Source organism: Oryctolagus cuniculus, chromosome 9, assembly GCF_051225735.1.
Source record: "Oryctolagus cuniculus isolate XC-2025 breed Fujian yellow rabbit chromosome 9, ASM5122573v1, whole genome shotgun sequence".
Lineage (NCBI taxonomy): Eukaryota > Metazoa > Chordata > Mammalia > Lagomorpha > Leporidae > Oryctolagus > Oryctolagus cuniculus.
The window spans coordinates 13485542-13504343 of NC_142875.1; the positions used below are offsets into that span (position 1 = coordinate 13485542).

At 48.4% G+C, this 18802-nt stretch overlaps 2 protein-coding genes across 7 annotated transcripts in view; one reads left to right on the forward strand and one right to left on the reverse strand.

The window, feature by feature from the left end:
* Positions 1-4759: 4759 nt before the first annotated feature.
* The window catches only part of DOCK9 (dedicator of cytokinesis 9), a 322918-nt gene continuing 308875 nt past the window's right edge, over positions 4760-18802 (forward strand). For all 6 annotated transcript variants that reach the window (XM_070048669.2, XM_070048650.2, XM_051850502.3 and 3 more), the window contains exon 1: positions 4760-5223. In XM_070048669.2, the coding sequence (XP_069904770.2) occupies positions 5095-5223 (129 nt within the window). In that variant the 5' untranslated portion in view covers positions 4760-5094. The remainder of the gene's footprint in view (positions 5224-18802) is intronic.
* LOC138843757 (large ribosomal subunit protein eL24-like) lies at positions 12706-13670 on the reverse strand. Its single transcript, XM_070048671.2, has 2 exons — positions 13524-13670; positions 12706-13147 (listed from the first exon to the last, which is right to left on the reverse strand). Exons 1-2 carry the CDS (start codon positions 13653-13655, stop codon positions 12755-12757), a joined length of 525 nt encoding a protein of 174 aa, XP_069904772.1. The 5' UTR covers positions 13656-13670; the 3' UTR covers positions 12706-12754.

The window sequence follows — 18802 nt, forward strand, 5'->3', positions numbered from 1 at the left end:
CATGGAAGTATAGTTTCCCTTAGCCTAAAATTCTCAGTTGGCAGACATCTCATGGAAGCACATCAGTATCATCCCACTGTTTTCTAGCTGTCATCGTTATTTTTGATTGTCATTTATCTTTGCAAGTGGTCTGTCTTTTCATTCTGGCTGCTTCTCTTTGTCTTAATTTGTAGTGTCACTATAATATGCCTAAGTTCGCATGGCTTTTTATTTCTTTCATCTTACAATTTTATGTTGGACTTCCTTCATTCCTCCTCCATTTCTTTTAACATTTTCTTCCTATCTTCCATCTGATTCTCTTGCTGCATCCTGGAGAGTTGCAAACTGGGTTCTGCATAAGCTGAAGCATGTGTGAAAGTTGGAGGTGACGCTTACTCGGGATCAAGACCTAGGAAGGGAGGAGGGCAGATCCAGGTGTGGACAGAGGCAGAAGTTGCCAGCCTAACAAGAGTTTTGGAATCAGTGTGAATGATCAGTCTTGTCCCACACCAGCGTGCAGTGCCGAGCCTTGCTGCTCCTACTTTCTTCATTCACCTAATTTTAGCCTCCCCGGAAAGTATGTGCTCCCCAGGAAGGCGCTTTCTGCAGCTGAGATGGACTTTGACAGAGGTGGCGGCTGAGGCTGTCTTCTCATAAACTCTCAATTATTGAGTACAAAGGCAGTGGACATTTATTTATTTATTTATTTTATTTATTTGAAAGGCAGAGTTACAGAGAGAGAGAGGGAGAGGGAGAGATAGAGATCTTCCATCCATTGGTTCACTCCCAAAGTGACCATAGCAACCAGGGCTGGGCCAGGCTGAAGCCAGGAGCCAGGAGCTTCATCCAAGTCTCCCACAGGCACGGAAGCTGGGCCATCTTCTGCTGCCTTCCCAAGCACATTAGCAGGCAGCTAGATAGGAAGTGGAGCAGCCAGGACTTGATTTGCCACAATGCTAGCTGGCCTCAATTATTTTTTTTTAAATTCAACCAATGCAAAGATAAAATAGTGACTCTTCTCTGTATGCTACAATCTTTAGGAGTAACTACTCTTTACAGGTTACTAGTAATTTTTGCTAAAAACAGATATGCTCTTTCAAGATAGATCTGGAAAATATTTTAAACTAATTATGGTCTTTTTTTTTTTTTTTTTTTTTTTTTTTTTTTTTTTGACAGGCAGAGTGGACAGTGAGAGAGAGAGACAGAGAGAAAGGTCTTCCTTTGCTGTTGGTTCACCCTCCAATGGCCGCCGCGGCCGGTGCGCTGCAGCCGGCGCACCGCGCTGATCTGATGGCAGGAGCCAGGAGCCAGGTGCTTTTCCTGGTCTCCCATGGGGTGCAGGGCCCAAGCACCTGGGCCATCCTCCACGGCACTCCCTGGCCACAGCAGAGGGCTGGCCTGGAAGAGGGGCAACCGGGACAGAATCCGGCGCCCCGACCGGGACTAGAACCCGGTGTGCCGGCGCCCCAAGGCGGAGGATTAGCCTAGTGAACCGTGGCGCCGGCCTAATTATGGTCTTATTAAGGCACAAACAAATCCTTTAGCAAAATTAACAAGAAACTGATGTAGTTAGACTTCATTAAAACATGGATAATGTTTCAAATATAAATATTTGAACCTTTACACTCAATTACGTGCAAAGTTTCAAAACTGGCGGTAATTACATTTTGTTACCACTACCTACTAGGTCATTCTCAACAGAGTAACATGGTTTTGCTCTAGTTTTAGAAGACCAAAGATGGATTTACCTTCTGCCGCACTTTCAGCATCATCCATGTTATTTATCTTGAGGCCAGCCCCATCCCAGGTGGGCCCTTGCCTGGGTCGATGCTCCTCCTGGAAATGTGTGTTTCTCTCTCCAGGCAAGAGTGGATGCCCAAAGCACTCGCACCATTCTGGACCCATTCTGGGGGAAATTAAAAAAAAAAAAAAGGCATTTGTTAAGTGAATTGGTTGCTTAGGGATGCTGTAAGAAAAGTACCACAAACTGTGTGACTTAGAACCACAGAGTTTTTTCTTTCAGGCTTCTGGAGGCCAGAAGCATGAAATCGAAGTGTTGGCAGGGTCATACCCCCTGAAGTCTTTAGAAGATCTTTCCTTTCCTCTTCCAGCTTCTAGTCATTCCTGGAAATCCTTGGTGTTCCTTGGCTTGTAGATACATCACCCCAGTCTGTTGTCACATGGCGTTCTCCCTGTGTGTCTATCTCCAGTTCTTTTAAGGACACGATTTATACTGGACGGGCCCACCTAATTCAGTATGGTCTTATTTTAACTTGATTGCATCTGCAAAGACCTATACTGGGGTTAAGGTTTCAATATGTCATTTTATTGAGGGCTGGGAAGAGGCTTTGAACCCATAAGAGAAGAGACCAAGTTTCTGCTCCAGTTTAAACACGAGGACTATCCCCTAGGTTACCATACTTCACTTCTTCACCAGGAAGAAGGGGCTGTGCTCCAGGGTGCTTGGTAAATCTGTCTTCCATTTCCGTGGTTCCCTCTCTGCCTGTCTGCACTTGCACTTGGTTAGACATTGTTGATGACTACTCTTAGCACATCAGGCCTTGTTGCCTGCTTCCTGCGTGAAAAAGTGTCAGTTCTAGAACACAGCGAATCAGAAAGCAAGTATAGAATTTAGGAGTGAATGGATGAAATTTGTGCATGTGAGGAACCTGCAAAATGTTTGTATAAAAATGTGCATTTTTTTGACATGCACAGCTTTCAAAAGTTGTCTCACAAAAATTCTTTCAATTTTTCATGAACTTTTTAAAGTAGTCGTGTGTGTGTGTGTGTGTGTGTTCTTCAATCCCATAGCTCTTTTTTTTTTTTTTTTTTTGGACAGGCAGAGTTAATCAGTGAGAGAGAGAGACAGAGAAAAAGGTCTTCCTTTTTCCGTTGGTTCACCCCCCCAAATGGCCGCTGTGGCTGGCACGCTGCGCCAATCCGAAGCCGGGAGCCAGGTGCTTCCTCCTGGTCTCCCATGCAGGTGCAGGGCCCATAGCTCTTTTAAAAAAGGGGAAGGAAAGCATAAAGAAAGCAAAAGCCCACAAAATAGGATGCACTTGTTGTTTTTAATTAAAAAAAAAAGTATACTCTTTCTGCCTTCTGTGGAAGCAGATATTGTTTAGAGAGCCAAGGAAACACAGCTGAGGAAAAACTGGTGTTGTCTTGGACTTCTTAGGCAGTCACAAGACCAGATACCTTAATTTATGACTCCCAGCTTAGTATATAATAGTTCTGAACAGAACAGAGCTGTCTTCCCGTGTGGCTCAGAGACAAATGTGAGTTGTGAATGGTCCCCCAGCACAGCATCAGGGAAAAGCTGGCCCGCCCCTGCTGCACTCCCCACCTGCTGTTCACCTGATCCAGGTCTACTTCAGGCCGGGAGTGTCCAGGTCATCCTCTCACAGAAGAGGAAATGGGTTAGTGGCTAATTGCTTTTATGATCACACATTCCTTGCTTTGTTTATCGTCCAACCCCTCAGGCTAGTCAGTGCTACATCCTGTGATCCCTGCTCACTAGGGAAACAGTCCAACCCAGCAAGCACTTATTGAGTGCTGACTGCATGCCTCACCTCCAGTCTATGTGCCACACCTGCCCATTAAGTCCAGAACAGTGGTGTTTAGCTTTCTACACTAGATTGCCATTCTCCCTATCACTTTAAGATTACGTGTTAAGCCAGTGTTAGGCTTTCCAGCGGGGAGGGACACAGCAGGCAGGCTCCTCCACCGCGGTGACAGCGGCTAGGGAGCCTCAGGGTACTTGGGCCAGAGGGGGCTCCCTTGAGGACCCTGTTTTCCAGGCCAGCGGGGTCAGCGGAAGCCGACCTGGCAGGTAAGGCGCTGCCCATCCACAGGCAATGGGCGTGGCCCCAGCAACCTGGCCAATCAGCAGAGTCATCCCTAATACAGGCTCTCCGCCCCAGGAACCCGCCCAAATCCACACGACTGAGCATGCGCCGCGCTCTCCCTCCCCGCGGCCCTGTCAGGTTTAGGCTGCGCCGGGTTTCCTCGGAAAAAAAAAAAAATTAAAAAAAAAAAAGGGGGAGGGAGGGCCTAAGGGTTCTAGGGGCCGCTTAGGAATGGGAACGCTGGGAAGGAGGCGATAGGACAAGTCCCTCATGGGACCATTCACTAGGTCACCCGGAGCACCGCCGAGGGGCGGCAGTCGGGCCATATTGAAACCCCTTGCCGCCTCTCGTCCTCAGGCTACAGAGCCTCCAAAGTTTTGCCCACGTCCACGGTGACGCCGGAGTCCGCGCGCCTCTCACGCCCCGTCCCAGTCCCCGCCGGTAGCCCGTGCCTCCGGGTTTGGGCCGAGAAGCGCCACGGCCGGGTTCGTGTGGTGCTCCACGCGGATCCCGGCAGGGGCGCTCCGTGCAGGTCCGCCCGGCGGCGCTTCCCGAAGGGCCCGTTTCCGGAGCCTCCGTCCCGACAGAGGCCCTGGGGCGCACGGGACCGCCGAGCCCCGACCCCGCCAGCCGCGGCGGGGTCCCCAGGATCGCCGCGGGCCGGGGACCCCACCCCACCCCGGGCTGTCGGCCCTCCAGTCGGCGAGCGCGACCCACGCTTCGGGTCTTCGGACGTGCGGCCCACACCTTCTCCGTGGGGATCCCGCGCTGCGAGCCGGCCGCGCAGCCCCTCACGCCTCTCCACCGCGCCGAGCGCGCTGACCTGCCCGGCCCGCGGTCCCCGCCGCGCCGGCCCCTCCTCCGCCCGCCGGCCGCCCCGCCCCGCCCCGCGCCGCGCCGGACACCCCGCCCCGAGGAGGCGGCCCGGCCCCGGCGGCCGCGTAGGGAGGCTGGTGGCATGGAGCAGCTGCCGTTGCCGCCACACGCACGGTGGTCCCCGGCGAGCCCAGGCGCTGCTCCGAGCGCAGGGCGCCGCGCACGCGGAGGGGGGCGCCTCGGGGCGTGACACAGGGCGGAGGGCGCGGCCCGGGCTGCGGCGGCCGGACGCGCGGCCAGCGGCGGGGGGAGCGGGCGCGCGGCGGCGGCGGCGGCGCCGGGAGCCGCGAGCAGAGCGGGCCGGGCGCCGAGGGCGCACCTGGCGGCGGCGCGGCCCGGCCGGACCCGGGGCGCAGCGGGCGGCGGCGGCGGCGGCGGCGGGGTGGGGAGGATGTCGCAGCCGCCGCTGCTCCCCGCCTCGGCGGAGACTCGGAAGTTCACCCGGGCGCTGAGTAAGCCGGGCACGGCGGCGGAGCTGCGGCAGAGCGTGTCGGAGGTGGTGCGCGGCTCGGTGCTGCTGGTGAGTGCGGGACGGCCGGGGGACGGAGACAGGGAGGGGGACGCAGGTAGCCCGGACGGGCCCTGTCGGCGGGGCTGAGGCGGGGCAGCCCACCCCGCTGAGTCCGGGGGATTAGGAGGTGGTGGAGAGGAGCGGGGTGGGGGCTGAGCCGGGGAGAGGAAGTCCTGGGGGGATCGCAGCTCCCAGACCCCTTTCCTGTCCGGGGATGCTCTCCCCGTCCTCCCTGGGAAATTTCCCTCTCGCTCCGCCTCCCGCCCCCAGTTTACCTGCCTTCCGCCTAGTGGGACTGGACTTTACCTTGCATACCCTCCGCACTCTTCCCTTAGCTCTGCTCCCTTTCCGCATGCCCTAGAGGGGCTCCGCACCTGTGGCCTGCAGCGGGGCAGGGGCGTGCAGGTGGGGGCTTCCGAGTGAGGTGGCCCTGCGGACCGGTGGTGGACTGCGCCTCCGGAGGGGAGGGGTTCAGCATCCTCTCCTCCGCCCCGGCCCCCATGTCTTTATCCTGAGGTTTGACCGCCTCTTGGGAAGGTTTTGGGGGGCCTGATAGAGGAACCTCTGGTGATTTCGCCTTTGATGCAAGTTACTATGATGAGGTTCGGGGATTTGAAGCGAGCGAAGCGAGCAGCCTAAGAGGAATCTGGTCGTGGCAGGTCCGTCCTTGGAGAATAGGCCTCTGGGTGTGAGGAAGATGAAGTTTTAGATCAAGTTTTCCACGGCCAGGGCCGCTTCTGCTATATTTGGAAACGCAGCACACTCGGATGGCTAGGATGGTGAGGGAGAGGGAGCCAGCTCTGCAGGGCGGCTGGAAACTTTGAGCAGCTCCTTGCATTGTCAGGCTTTTGTATTTCTCGTAAGGGGCTTGTCTGGGGGTAGAGGGGTGTGTGTGTTTGTGTGACTTGTAGTGTTGGGTTGAACAGCGCAACAAGTTGGGCCTTGGAGGTGATTGTCTGGGTTCTGTGGCGCCTTGTGTGTGGGATTGTTAGGTCCCAGTGCCTGGCCCTTAGCACAGGGGCCGAACTGTCCTTTTGGTGGCCGACTGAGGCAGGATTGCATGAGTGATGTTTGTGGAGACTGGGGAGGAAGCTTCGCTGGTTTCCACATCCCTTTTGCTCTGTTTGAGTTTTCTCTTATTTGCCAACTCTGCCAACTCCAGATTTCTTAAACTCGGATTTGGTCTTTAATAAGCAGGAGATTCATTGATGGTAAGGAGTGGAACAGTCGTTGGGAGTAGTGCAGAACCTGGCCACCCTCTTCCATGACCCAAGCTAACTTGTGTTGCTTTGGCCTACCCTCAACTTCCTGCATCTTCCTGACTTTGGCCGGTGTGAGTGTGTTAGGATAAAGCCCACAACCTTTGTGGCGTCCTCTCTGTGTTCACGTGGAGCATGGTTCTTTTAACTGGGGCCTGCCGCGCTCATCGGGGATTTGAAGCAAAAGTAGAGTAAGTAAAACACATTACTGTGTCGTGATTTCCACAGTGCTGACAGACCCTGACCAAAGAGGAGGCATGAGCTTAATCAGCCATTTGGGTGGAGCACAGCAGTGCCATCACAGGCACAATGCTGCTAATTACTGGTGTGCAGCAGGTTTTGCATATCTGCCCTTCCTGTCGGATGGCGTACTGATAGCGACCTAGTGGCATTCATTCCTTGGTATGACATGCTTCTACCGTGTGGCCCTACGATGCTTTCGTGCCACCTCTGTTTTCTCTGGACACCTTGAAGCACGAACAGCCATGCCTGGCTGGTGTCTCAACTCTTAGTCTTGTGTCTGTGGTCACTTGTCTGATGAAACCTGTGATGACGCAAGTATAAAATGCAGGAACACAGGTAGGTTTTGTATTGCAGAAGGAGGAATCCAGGAGAGTTTATAGACACTAAAAATGACCTGTCAGATTCTCCTTTTCGCCTCCTGGCAGATAGCCTGCCACTGCTGGCTTCCTCTTGCGGCTCCATTGCTGGCCAGGAAGTCACGGCAGGTGCACTTGCCACAAGTTCTGTTGTATGAGGATCTAAGAAGGTAACCCTGCTCCTCTCAGGAGACAGAGCAGCAACTGAGCTGGGGTTCAGGATCGCATGATCTGTGATCTGTGTTGGATGGAAATATTACCCTGCTGTGTCTTTGATAACTTGGGTCAGTGTTAATACAATATCTACAGCATAGCAAATGCTCAATAAATATTCTTAATTAGCTGACTAATAAAGCAGTTCTGAAGACGACCTGAAAAAATAATTAATGTGTGGGTTTAACTAGCTCTTCCCATGCTTCAAGTGTTATTGTGTGGAAAATCATGAGATCAGAAACAACAGAATTAAATAGTTCAGTGTGTAATAAAGATTGCCATTAAAAAGCAAACTTTAAAATGTAAAAATGACATGTGCTTATAAAGTTTTCATTGTCCAGTAGCCACACGTTTTGTGGTCTCAGGTTTTGAGCTTTTATTGGTGATTTTGTGTTACTTTGAAAGACTTGAAAATAGACATACAGAAATGTAGAGAGAATATTATAATGAATCCTCATATTCCATTGTCCAGATTCAGCAGTTATCAAAATTTGGCTAAACTTGTTTCTTTTTCCCATTTTTCTAGAGGTTGTGAGTCCAGACCTTGTATTATTTCAACCTTGTATACCTAGTATGTAGTATTAAAAAAGTGGAATTTTTAAAAGCAATTATTTGAAATTCAGTGTTACAGAGAGAGGAGAGACAGGGATCTTCCATCTGCTCGTTCACTCCCCAGATAGCCACAATGGGGAACACTAGGCCAAACTGAAGCCAGGAGCTTAATATGGGTCTCCCATGTGGGTGGCAGGGGCCCATACACTTGTGCCATCTTCAACTGCTTTTCCTAGACCAGTTGCAGGGAGTTGGATTTGAAGTGGAGCAGCAGGGATGTGAACTGGTGCCCATAGGGGATGCTGATGTCACAGGTGGCGGCTTTAGCTGCTGCATCACATTGCTGGCCCCATGATAATAAAATTAGCAATAAGTTATTGATATGCGGTTCACGTTTTCCAAATTATTTTAAAAAATCTTTGATAGTCATTTTGTTCTAGTCAGAATTGTAAAAAGTTTTGCAGTTTTTCAAATGAGCCTTAGAACTACTTGAAAATGAGAGCTGTCTGTTGTGTTAGTTCTGGATTTTAACCTTGGAAGTTTAGTAGTTTAGAAAATTGGTTGTAATCTCAGCTCTACTTCTTACTAGCTGTTGAGTTTTATGTATATAATCTGATCTTGCGGGCCTCAGTTTTCTCATCTGTAGAGTGGACATAATAATTGGCCTTACCTTACAGAATTGTTGGGAGGACTGAATGAGCAATTGGACAGTGACTTAAGTTCCCTTGGGCAATTGCCTAGCTTCCCTGAACCTCAGGGTTCCTGCTGTTTTAAATAGGGGGCTGCATTAGACTGTTTCCAGACACCCTTACCCCATGAACAGGCTTTGATGCTGAGCTACTTCATGAGTAGTAGAGGTACGACTAGGAATATTCCTAACTGTAGGAAAAATAATCTGTGATTTTTGATGATGAAAGAAGACCCTCACAATTTCAGAATTAGCATTCTGTGACTTAGAATAGTCAGGAGGGCAGCCTATTTAAAATGCATGCAGACTTAGAAGAAAAAGCTAGAAGTAATTCCCTGAGCAGAGTTGAATTGTGCTTGCTTTTGGAGCTCCTGAAGGAATTTTACTTTGGATCTAAGGGATCTATTAAAGTCAGAATCGGAATGACCCAGATCTAAAAGAACATACCACCCAGCGCCTAAAAATACCCTTTCTCTGAAAGATGACTGTAAATATGGTGACACTTCCTTTGCATGGCTTTATCGGCTATCTTGCACGTGGGTATTAATATCCAAGTCATCTGGCTGCCCGGCTTCCTTACTGATCTTATCTTGGTATGTTCAGCTTCACACTCTCCTTCGATGTCAAGCCCTTGCCAATGACATCGTTCCACACCCCTTTGAGATCAAGCAATATGAAGTGACATGACACCAAGGCAGGTCATGGCTGAATTTTCCTTTGTGTTACTGGAGGAGGTTGGACAGAAGGCGGGGGATGATAATACCCCAGAGTGGTGCTGCAGGCCTCCCTCACCCACCCTGTTCAGTCAACTCAGGATTCCAATGTTATCTGAAGTAACGTGAGACCCAGTGGTGGTGGTGGTTGAAATCCTCAGGTAAGGTCAAACATCGCTTTGGCTGTGTTTTAAATCAGATATGTTAGTAAGCTGACGACTGAACTGGCTTGAGCTTCACCTCGCTGCCTGTCTCCACCCTCTGGTGGAGTCCTAACAAACAGACATGTACCAGAATACAGGAAGCAGGGTGGAGGCTCATCTCCAACTAGATAATCAACAACAGGTTCAATTTCTTTGTGTTCTAGTCCATTTGACTCTTAGGCGACACGAGGACATTAGTAATGCCTTGAATTTGAACAGGGGGGGAAGGAATTGTGAAATCTTTGTCCACATTTACAATCTTTGTCCACATTTACAGGGGATGAACCTCTCTGAGTTAGAATTCTCTTCTGGGTATGGAGAATGTGATGTTGTGTTGTCAAACCCTTGCTTCTGAAGGGTTTATGAGCTAAGGAAGGTCAGCTGTCTATAAAAAGATGGATAATAGTATAAAGGGGCACCATTGAAAAAGTCCAGTGTGCAGTTCAGAAGCGAGAGGAAGGTGAGATCGCAGAGAACTAGTGTCCTTGGGAAAGGGTTGTGACACATTGAAGTGGACCTGGTAGATGCAGAGATAAGGGAGACTTTTTTTTTTTTAATTATAAAAGAATAAGGAATTGAATGAATGTTTAGAGTGCCCAGGTAAGTCAAGAAGGAGCAGTGTATCTTAGGAAAAGAAGCGAACATTTTAGAAGGAAAGGAGAGAACTTTTGAGAAATACAGTTGCCAAGTTTTGCAGTTTCAATGATTGAGAATACATCATAAAATATATTTTTCTCCTTGCTTTTTCTTTTTTTAACATTTGTTTATTCATTTGAAAGGCAAAGTTACAGAGAGGCAGGGGCAGACAGAGAAAGAGGTCTTCCATCCGCTGGTTCACATCCCAAATGGCCGCAGTGACAGGGCTGATCCGAAGCCAGGAGTCTGGAGCTTCTTCTGGGTCTCCCATATGGGTGCAGGGGCCCCAGCATTCGGGCCGTCTTCCACTGCTTTCCAAGGCCTTAGCAGAGAGCTGGATTGGAAGTGGAGAAGCTGGGACTTGAACCAGTGCCCATATGGGATGCCAGTGCTGCACCGGCCCCTTCCCTTGTCTTTTTGAAACACATTTTAGGAAAAAGGCTCAAGCCAGTGCATGAACATATGCTGTATGTGTAAGTGTAATTCTGGGAATAAATAATGTGACTATTGTGTCATGCAGGACCAGGAATGGGAAGAAGGGTCTGTGATACGGAAGGAGAAACCCAGAAACAGTCTTGCATGTGTACGCATGTAGGGCACCATGTGAGCAGCAGTCAGATCTCGTGACTGTACCATTCAAAAAGATAATATTGATTGGTGTTGAGAAAGATAATATTGGAGCTTCACTTTACATCACATACTGAAATAAATTCTAACCAAATATAAGAGTTAAATATAGAATAAATAAAAGAAACAGCATAAAACATGGATGAATAATCATCTAAGAGTGGAGAGGGATTTTTAAACATGAAAGTACTGGAGAAACCAGTTTGGCCTGGGATTCAGATGTGAGCCTTGGGTTCGTAACTGACTAGCTGAGGACTTTGAGCAATTTACTTAACCTAAGCCTCAGTTTGTTCATCTGAGAATTGGCATTATTATACATTATTATCTTAGATAATTCTTTTCAAAATAGAGATTAAATAGGAAAATGCATGTAAAACACTCAATAGTAGGTATTTAACAAATATGTAGTATTATGTGAGTAGAGGAAAGGTTTCTTGATTAATGTAGCAAGACTTAGTCTTTACTTAGCACCTCTGATGTCCTGGGATGTGTTTGAGGCTGTGCACATGTGAGGTTAAGCCACCTGAAGGTCACGGCTGTGTGTGCAGGGTTGCTCTTTCACCTGGGCGCTGTGACTGTATACCCAGCAGCTCCTCCTGTCCACTCTGTCTATTGCCTCTTCTTGTGAACATGAACCCCTTATTCTGAATATCACAAGTACCTGCAGTTAAAGGTCAAGCAATGAGCTTAGAAAAAAATTGCCTCTAGCTATTTATCTATAATTATACCTCAATTATAGTATTTAAAAAAATCTGTAAGAGTTCTTAGAAATCAATCTGAGGCCGGCGCTGTGGCTCACTTGGCTAATCCTCTGCCTGCAGCACCGGCACTCGAGGTTCTAGTCCCGGTTGGGGCACCAGATTCTGTCCTGGTTGCTCTTCTTCCAGTCCAGCTCTCTGCTGTGGCCAGGGAAGGCAGTGGAGGATGGCCCAAGTGCTTGGGCCCTGTACCCCATGGGAGACCAGGAGAAGCACCTGGCTCCTGGCTTCGGATTGGCGCAGTGCACCGGCCACAGAGGCCACTGGGGGGTGAACCAACAGAAGGAAGACCTTTCTCTCTGTCCACTCTGCCTGTGGTGGCCATTTGGGGGTTGAACCAGCTGAAGGAAGACCTTTCTCTCTGTCTGTCTCTCTCTCTCACTGTCTAACTCTGCCTGGCAAAAAAAAAAAAAAATCAATCTGAAAACAACACTGCAGTATAAAAGTAGGAGAGGCTGTTAATAGGCAGATTCTTTTTTTTTTTTTTTTTACAGGCAAAGTGGACAGTGAGAGAGACAGACAGAGAGAAAGGTCTTCCTTTTTGCCATTGGTTCACCCTCCAATGGCAGCCGCGGCGGGCGCACCACGCTGATCCAAAGGCAGGAGCCAGGTGCTTCTCCTGGTCTCCCATGTGGGTGCAGAGCCCAAGCACTTGGGCCATCCTCCACTGCACTCCCGGGCCACAGCAGAGGGCTGGCCTGGAAGAGGGGCAACCGGGACAGAATCCAGCGCCCCGACCGGGACTAGAACCTGGTGTGCCGGCGCCGCAGGCAGAGGATTAGCCTAGTGAGCCACAGCGCCGGCCAATAGGCAGATTCTTAAAGAAATGTGTAATAGCCAATAAAAACCAGGGGAAACAAAAAACACTCAGCCTTCCTAATAATTAAAGAAACATTATTAAAACAGGATGGCATTTTTACTAGACAGATTTGCAAATATCGAAAAGGTATTTGCAAGGATGGGGTGAACCAGGAATTTTGTTTGCGGGGCCACACTCCAGGGCCCCCATCCCCATGGCGTTTTATGGGAACTGGGTCACTTGGCGTTTTGGAACATGATGGATGGGATAAGCTTTTTGTAGTTGGACCATATATAACAGGAACTTGAACATGCTCCCATTTCGTGGCCTGCTGCTTAAAGTTGTAGGCCTTTTGAACCTGAAGTGTGCGTGAAGCTCAGTGCCTAAAGTCACTGGTTATTCAGGGCAGAAAACGTGAACTATCAACTGCAAACCATGTGGACATTTTTTTTTTTCATACTCCAATTTTTATTTAAAAATCTGATGCGCCAACTTAGCGTTTTCCACCAACTCGGGGAGCAGAAACCTTCACAGGTTTTACAATCTTTTGCTTAGGTGCTGCCTTTGTAGGAGCCTTAGCAGCAGCCATTGCTGTCTTTTTAGAAGCCTGCTTAGCCTTTTTGGCTTCCTTGGCAGCCCTGATAGCTTGTTCTCGTTGAGCCTTTCTAACTTCAGGTTTCTGATTTCTCTTGGCCATTATATCAGCAAGAGATGCACCAGTGATGGCTCTCTGGAATTTGACTGCACGACGAGTTCTTTTCTTTTGAATTTCTTCCGACTGCCCCTTTTTATGTTTTCTTCTGTAGAGGACAGTCCAGTTTATCTGCCGAGGATTTCTCTTGGAAAGAAACGCAGACTCGCATTTTGCGTTAAGAAATTGGAAAACCTAGCCGGCGCCGTGGCTCAATAGGCTAATCCTCCACCTTGCGGCGCCGGCACACCGGGTTCTAGTCCCGGTTGGGGCGCCGGATTCTGTCCCGGTTGCCCCTCTTCCAGGCCAGCTCTCTGCTATGGCCAGGGAGTGCAGTGGAGGATGGCCCAGGTGCTTGGGCCCTGCACCCCATGGGAGACCAGGAAAAGCACCTGGCTCCTGGCTCCTGCCAGGATCAGCGCGGTGCGCCGGCTGCAGCGGCGGCCATTGGAGGGTGAACCAACGGCAAAGGAAGACCTTTCTCTCTGTCTCTCTCTCTCACTGTCCACTCTGCCTGTCAAAAAAAAAAAAAAAAAAAAAAAAAAAAAAAAAAAAAAAGAAATTGGAAAACCTTCCCGTCGGTCCTGGCATAGCGCCTCCCGTGTCTGGGATAGATCTTATACCCGCTGAAACTGCACAGTTCGACCTTCATGGCGGCGGCTCCCCGGGAAGAAGAAAGATGGCGAAGGGGCCATGTAAACATTTTAAGAATATTTAAATAAGTTGTAGAATGTGGGCTATTTATCAAGCTATCAATTTTTTCTATTAGAATAATAATGAGAAAATTCTTATATTTTAGTTTTTTTAAAAAGATTTATTTTATTTATTTGGAAGGCAGAGTTATAGAGAGGCAGAGAGAGAGACAGACAGACAGACAGGCAGGTCTTCCATCCTCTGGTTCACTCCCCAAAAGGCTGCAAAACAACCAGAGCAGTGCCCATCTGAAGCCAGGAGCCAGGAGCAGGGGTGGGTGCAGGGGCCTAAGCACTTGGGCCATCTTCTACTGCTTTCCTAGGCCATAGCAGAGAGCTGGATCGGAAGTGGAGCAGCCAGGACTCGAACCAGCGTCCATATGGGATGCTGGCACTGTCGGTGGCAGCTTTACCTGCTATGCCACAGTGCCGGCCCCTACATTATAGTTTTGGAAGGTAATGGGAGCCTGTGCTAACATACAGGGACTTTGGATCCGGCTGCCTGGGCTCAGTAAGCCCTTTGCTACTATCAGTGTGTGACCTTGGGCAGGGTGCTCAGCTTTTCTGGCATCAGCTTACCTGTTGGAAAAATGGGGATGCTAATAATATCTGTTCACTGAATTATTGTGACAGTTAAAGAATGAGTTCTTACCAGGTTCCTAGAGCACTGACACATGGTAAGCGTTCAGTAAATGCGATGGGTTATGGTTAAAAAGAAAAGCACAGTATGAAACCAGTTGTATTTTTAAAAATGTTTGTGTGTGGAAACAATGACTGGGAAGGATGTAAATAAAAAGTCTATTCAGCCGTAATATCCTATCAAGTATGTTTATTCCGAAGAAGCACAGTGATTGGAAAACATGTACAAATTTGGACATAAACAATACTATGTGGTATGGACTGTAGGTGCAGTGTGAATGACGTTTTGAAAGTATACCTGTTGGCCGGCACCGCGGCTCACTAGGCTAATCCTCTGCCTGCGGCGCCGGCATACCGGGTTCTAGTCCCGGTCAGGGCGCTGGATTCTGTCCCGGTTGCCCCTCTTCCAGGCCAGCTCTCTGCTGTGGCCCGGGAGTGCAGTGGAGGATGGCCCAAGTCCTTGGGCCCTGCACCCCATGGGAGACCAGGATAAGTACCTGGCTCCTGCCTTCAGATCAGTGCGATGCGCCGGCCGCAGTGGCCATTGGAGGGTGAACCAACGGCCAAAGGAAGACCTTTCTCTCTGTCTCTCTCTCTCACTGTCCACTCTGCCTGTCAAAAACAAAACAAACAACAACAACAAAAAGAAAGTATACCTGTCATTACTCATTTTTCTTTAGCATAAATCTGTTGTGCACATTGGTTGACTGGCTGTCTACGCGATGTATGAGGGTACTTCAACAAGTTTGTGGAAAAGTAGAATTTCTGGCGCCGGCTCACTAGGCTAATCCTCTGCCTGCGGCACCGGCACACCAGGTTCTGGTCCCAGTTGGGGCGCCGGATTCTGTCCCGGTTGCCCCTCTTCCAGTCCAGCTCTCTGCTATGGCCTGGGAAGGCAGTGGAGGATGGCCCAAGGGCTTGGGTCCCTGCACCTGCATGGGAGACCAGGAGAAGCACCTGGTTCCTGGCTTCAGATTGGCGCAGTGCACTGGCCACAGCGGCCATTTGTGGGGTGAACCAACGGAAGGAAGACCTTTCTCTCTGTCTCTCTCTCTCACTGTCTAACTCTGCATGTAAAAAAAAAAAAAAAAAAAAAAAAGGAAAAGTAGAATTAAAAGGTAAGCTTATTTGGTGCAAAAAATTTTTGAAACCCAGAGTAGTTTTTTTTCATGATATGCATTTTCCATGAACTTTCTGAAGTAACCTTGTCTCTGAAGTAACCTTGTATCTGTTTAGCCTTCAGTGTGAACCAGAATACAAAATGTACTTTAAAAAATGTATTTGAGAGGGAGGGAGGGAGGGAGGGAGAGAGAGAGAGAGAGAGAGTGAGTGAGTCTGGTTTATTCCCTAGATGTCCACAACGCATGGTACTGGGCTGGGGCTGCCGCTGGGAGCTGGGAATGCAATCCAGGTCTCCCTGGTGGTGGAAGGAATCCAGTTACTTGAGGCATCCCTGATGCCTGCATGAGGAAGAGGCTGGAGTCAGGAGCCAGAGCCAGGAATTGAACCCTGGAATTCTTACATGGAACGCGTGTGCCTTACTGCCAGGCTAAATGCCCACTCCCAGAATACAGAATGCTAACAGTGGTTATTTCCAGATATGGTGTTATGGAAAGTTCAAATTTTGTTTCCTTGATTTTCTGATCTTTCTGGATTTCTACAGTTGACATGTGTTACTTTTGTTGTTTTGAAGAAAATGGATGGAAGAAATGATTTGAGCATGTACTGTGATACACTGATTCTGTCACATAGCACATTTCATGTCGTTTTTAGAGCAAGGACGGTTAATATGAGTTATTTTTATTTCTGTTGAATGCTTGAGCACCTGCAGTTTTCTGTGATTTGAGGAAAAGTTGCTCAGATTTCAGCAAGTGGTAGGAGGTGAAGGCCTGGGAGTATGGCTGGGATGCTGGAGCCGTGTGGGCTTCCGCCGCCCCCACAGGCATGCTTTCCTCTGCTGACCCTGCTCTCTTCTTTTCGTCCGCCTCTGTGCCTCTCCTTCCACATCTGTGCAGCAAGGTCGTCCTGCTTGTCTTTGCCTTCCTTACTCTGTCCCTTGCCACACTCGGGGGGTTCTTCTCCACCCTTGGGTCACAGAATTTAATCTCCACCACCTGTTGCAGTTTCCACAGCTTCCCCTCGGCTCTAATTTGTTCCCTCAGCCCAGTCCTGCTTTTCTCTTATCCTGCTTTGCACCTGTATTTGATTGTCCTACCAGTCCCTGAGTTCAGCACCTATGACACCTCAGTTGTCTCTTTTTGTCCCAAACCAAGTTGTCCTGTTGTTTTGCTTTCTGGTTTTTTTTTTTTTTTTTTTTTCATTGAGGTGCCTCATTTCATCAGTACCGACTTTGCAATCTCTAGCTGCTCTCTGATTCTTCCATTCGACTCCCTTTGCTTTCTTTATTCCGGCATCATTGCACCCATTATGTTCCGGTATGTCGTGAGTCAGTCACTGTGGGCTAAGCCCTCCCGGGTCTCAGGTGCTTAAAGAGAAAGATTTAATTCTCCTTCATCCTGTCCGTCTATTGAGGGTGGGTTGGGGACCCAATTCCATGTTGTCTTGTGACCTGGGTTGTTGGGACGGCCACCATCTTGAATGTGACAAGTCCTTGTGTGAGAACCAGAGTGTGGTGACCCTGTCACAGGCATCGCTTCTCAGTTTTCATTGATGAAAGTGAGTCATGTGGCCACAGCTAATTCCACAGGGTAAAGCAGTACAATCCTTTCTGTATGCCTGTGTGAACTGTGAGAATGGTTGGTGGGCAGCACTAATGACTTCTGCTGCCCGGCTTCCCTATTTCAATGGCTTTTGCCCTGTCCTGGTCTCTGAAGTGGAGGGGTTAGGGTCAATCCTAACTGGTTTCTGTGCTGCCATAGTTATTCCCTCTCAAGAGTTCAAGTTTTGCATTCTGAAGATATCAGTACTTCTCATTGCCCTTGGAATACAGACGCCTTCCTGCACTCTCAGGCGCTCTCCTAGGCCAGCGTTGTAGCATAGCTGGTAAAGCCACTGCCTTTGATGCCGGCATCCCATGTGGGCCCATTTGGGTACTGGTTCAAGTCCTTGCTGCTCCACTTCCAATCCTGCTCCCTGCCGGTACACCTGGGAGAGTAGTGGAGGATGGTCCAGGTACTTGTTCCTACACCCACGTGGGAGACTCGGAGGAAGCTTCTGGCTCCTGGCTTTAGCTTGGCTCAGCTCTGGCCATTGTGGCCGTTTGGGGAATGAACCAGAGGATGGAAGATCTCTCTTGCTCTGGTTCTCTCTCTCTCTCTCTCTCTCTAACTCTGCCTTCGAATAAAAATAAATAAATAAGGCGCTCTCCTTATCAGGCACCACTCTCTTGTTGCTCCCTGGCCAGGTTTTTAAGATCTGCCAGCCTCTCATATCCAGGACCTTGGCAGAAACTGTTCTCTCTTCTAGGGATAACAATGACTCCCCACATCTTGGTCTTTGGAGTTGTACTCACATGTCCTTGTTTGCCCACCCAAACTGAAACGTTCCCTGCCTGTTCTTTCCCACTTAGTGCTTTGAGGTTTATTTGTGTGTGTATTTGTTTAACGTCTATTTTTCTCACTGAACTCTTGGTTCACCATTTCCCAGTGCCTGGCACATACTGGGGCTCAATACATATTTTTTTGGATGAATGAACAAATTCTAAAGGCTGTACATCTGACACGTCTTTTTTTTTCATTCTTTATTTCCCGATGTCCCTCTTCTACACCCATTTCTATTTAGTTCATTCTTGCTTACCTCCTGCTGTCAGACTATTGGTTCCATTATATCATTATATTAGTTTCTCACTTATGATAAATTCAGTGATATTCCTACACATAAAAATGAGTCACATTGAGGCTGGACTGTGTTTATTTTACTTAAGAAAAAATTGGTCAGATGTTCTTTGCACAGTATTTTAAAGCAGCCATACACTTTGATACAAAGTAAAATTAATCTGCTTTTTTAGGATCCTTTGTTTTCACAAATGGTTAAGAGCCCTATCTTGTGATGGAGAATATTGATCTAACTCTTATGTTAGATATTTAATAACATTTATCTGAAAACAAAATAAACACAAAATACAATTGATAAAACCAGTAGAAGTACTGTTCATTCATTGAATAATGAGTTTTATAAACCAAGAAGTTTTTGGATTGTGAAATTCTTTCTATTTCTTATAATTTTAATTTCCTTTTTTTGATCCTTTATCAGTGACTTGACAGCAGGGAGACTTACTGTTTGCTTGAATCTCCCTTGCCCCCTTTCTTTGAAGTTGACAGGAATAGGTTCAGTTAAGACAGTTCTTGGGTGTGGCAGGATTGAAAGGCGGGGTAGTTCAATGCTTACATCAGGGACTTCTCCCATTTATTGAATGTTAATCTGAAAGTGAATGTGAAAGCAGATTAGCTGTACACTTTTCCCAGGATCTCAACTGACCTCTTGACATTTAACCTAAAAACTTTTATGCCTTTTTTTTTTTTAGATTTATTTACTTATTTGAAAGGCAGAGTTACAGAGA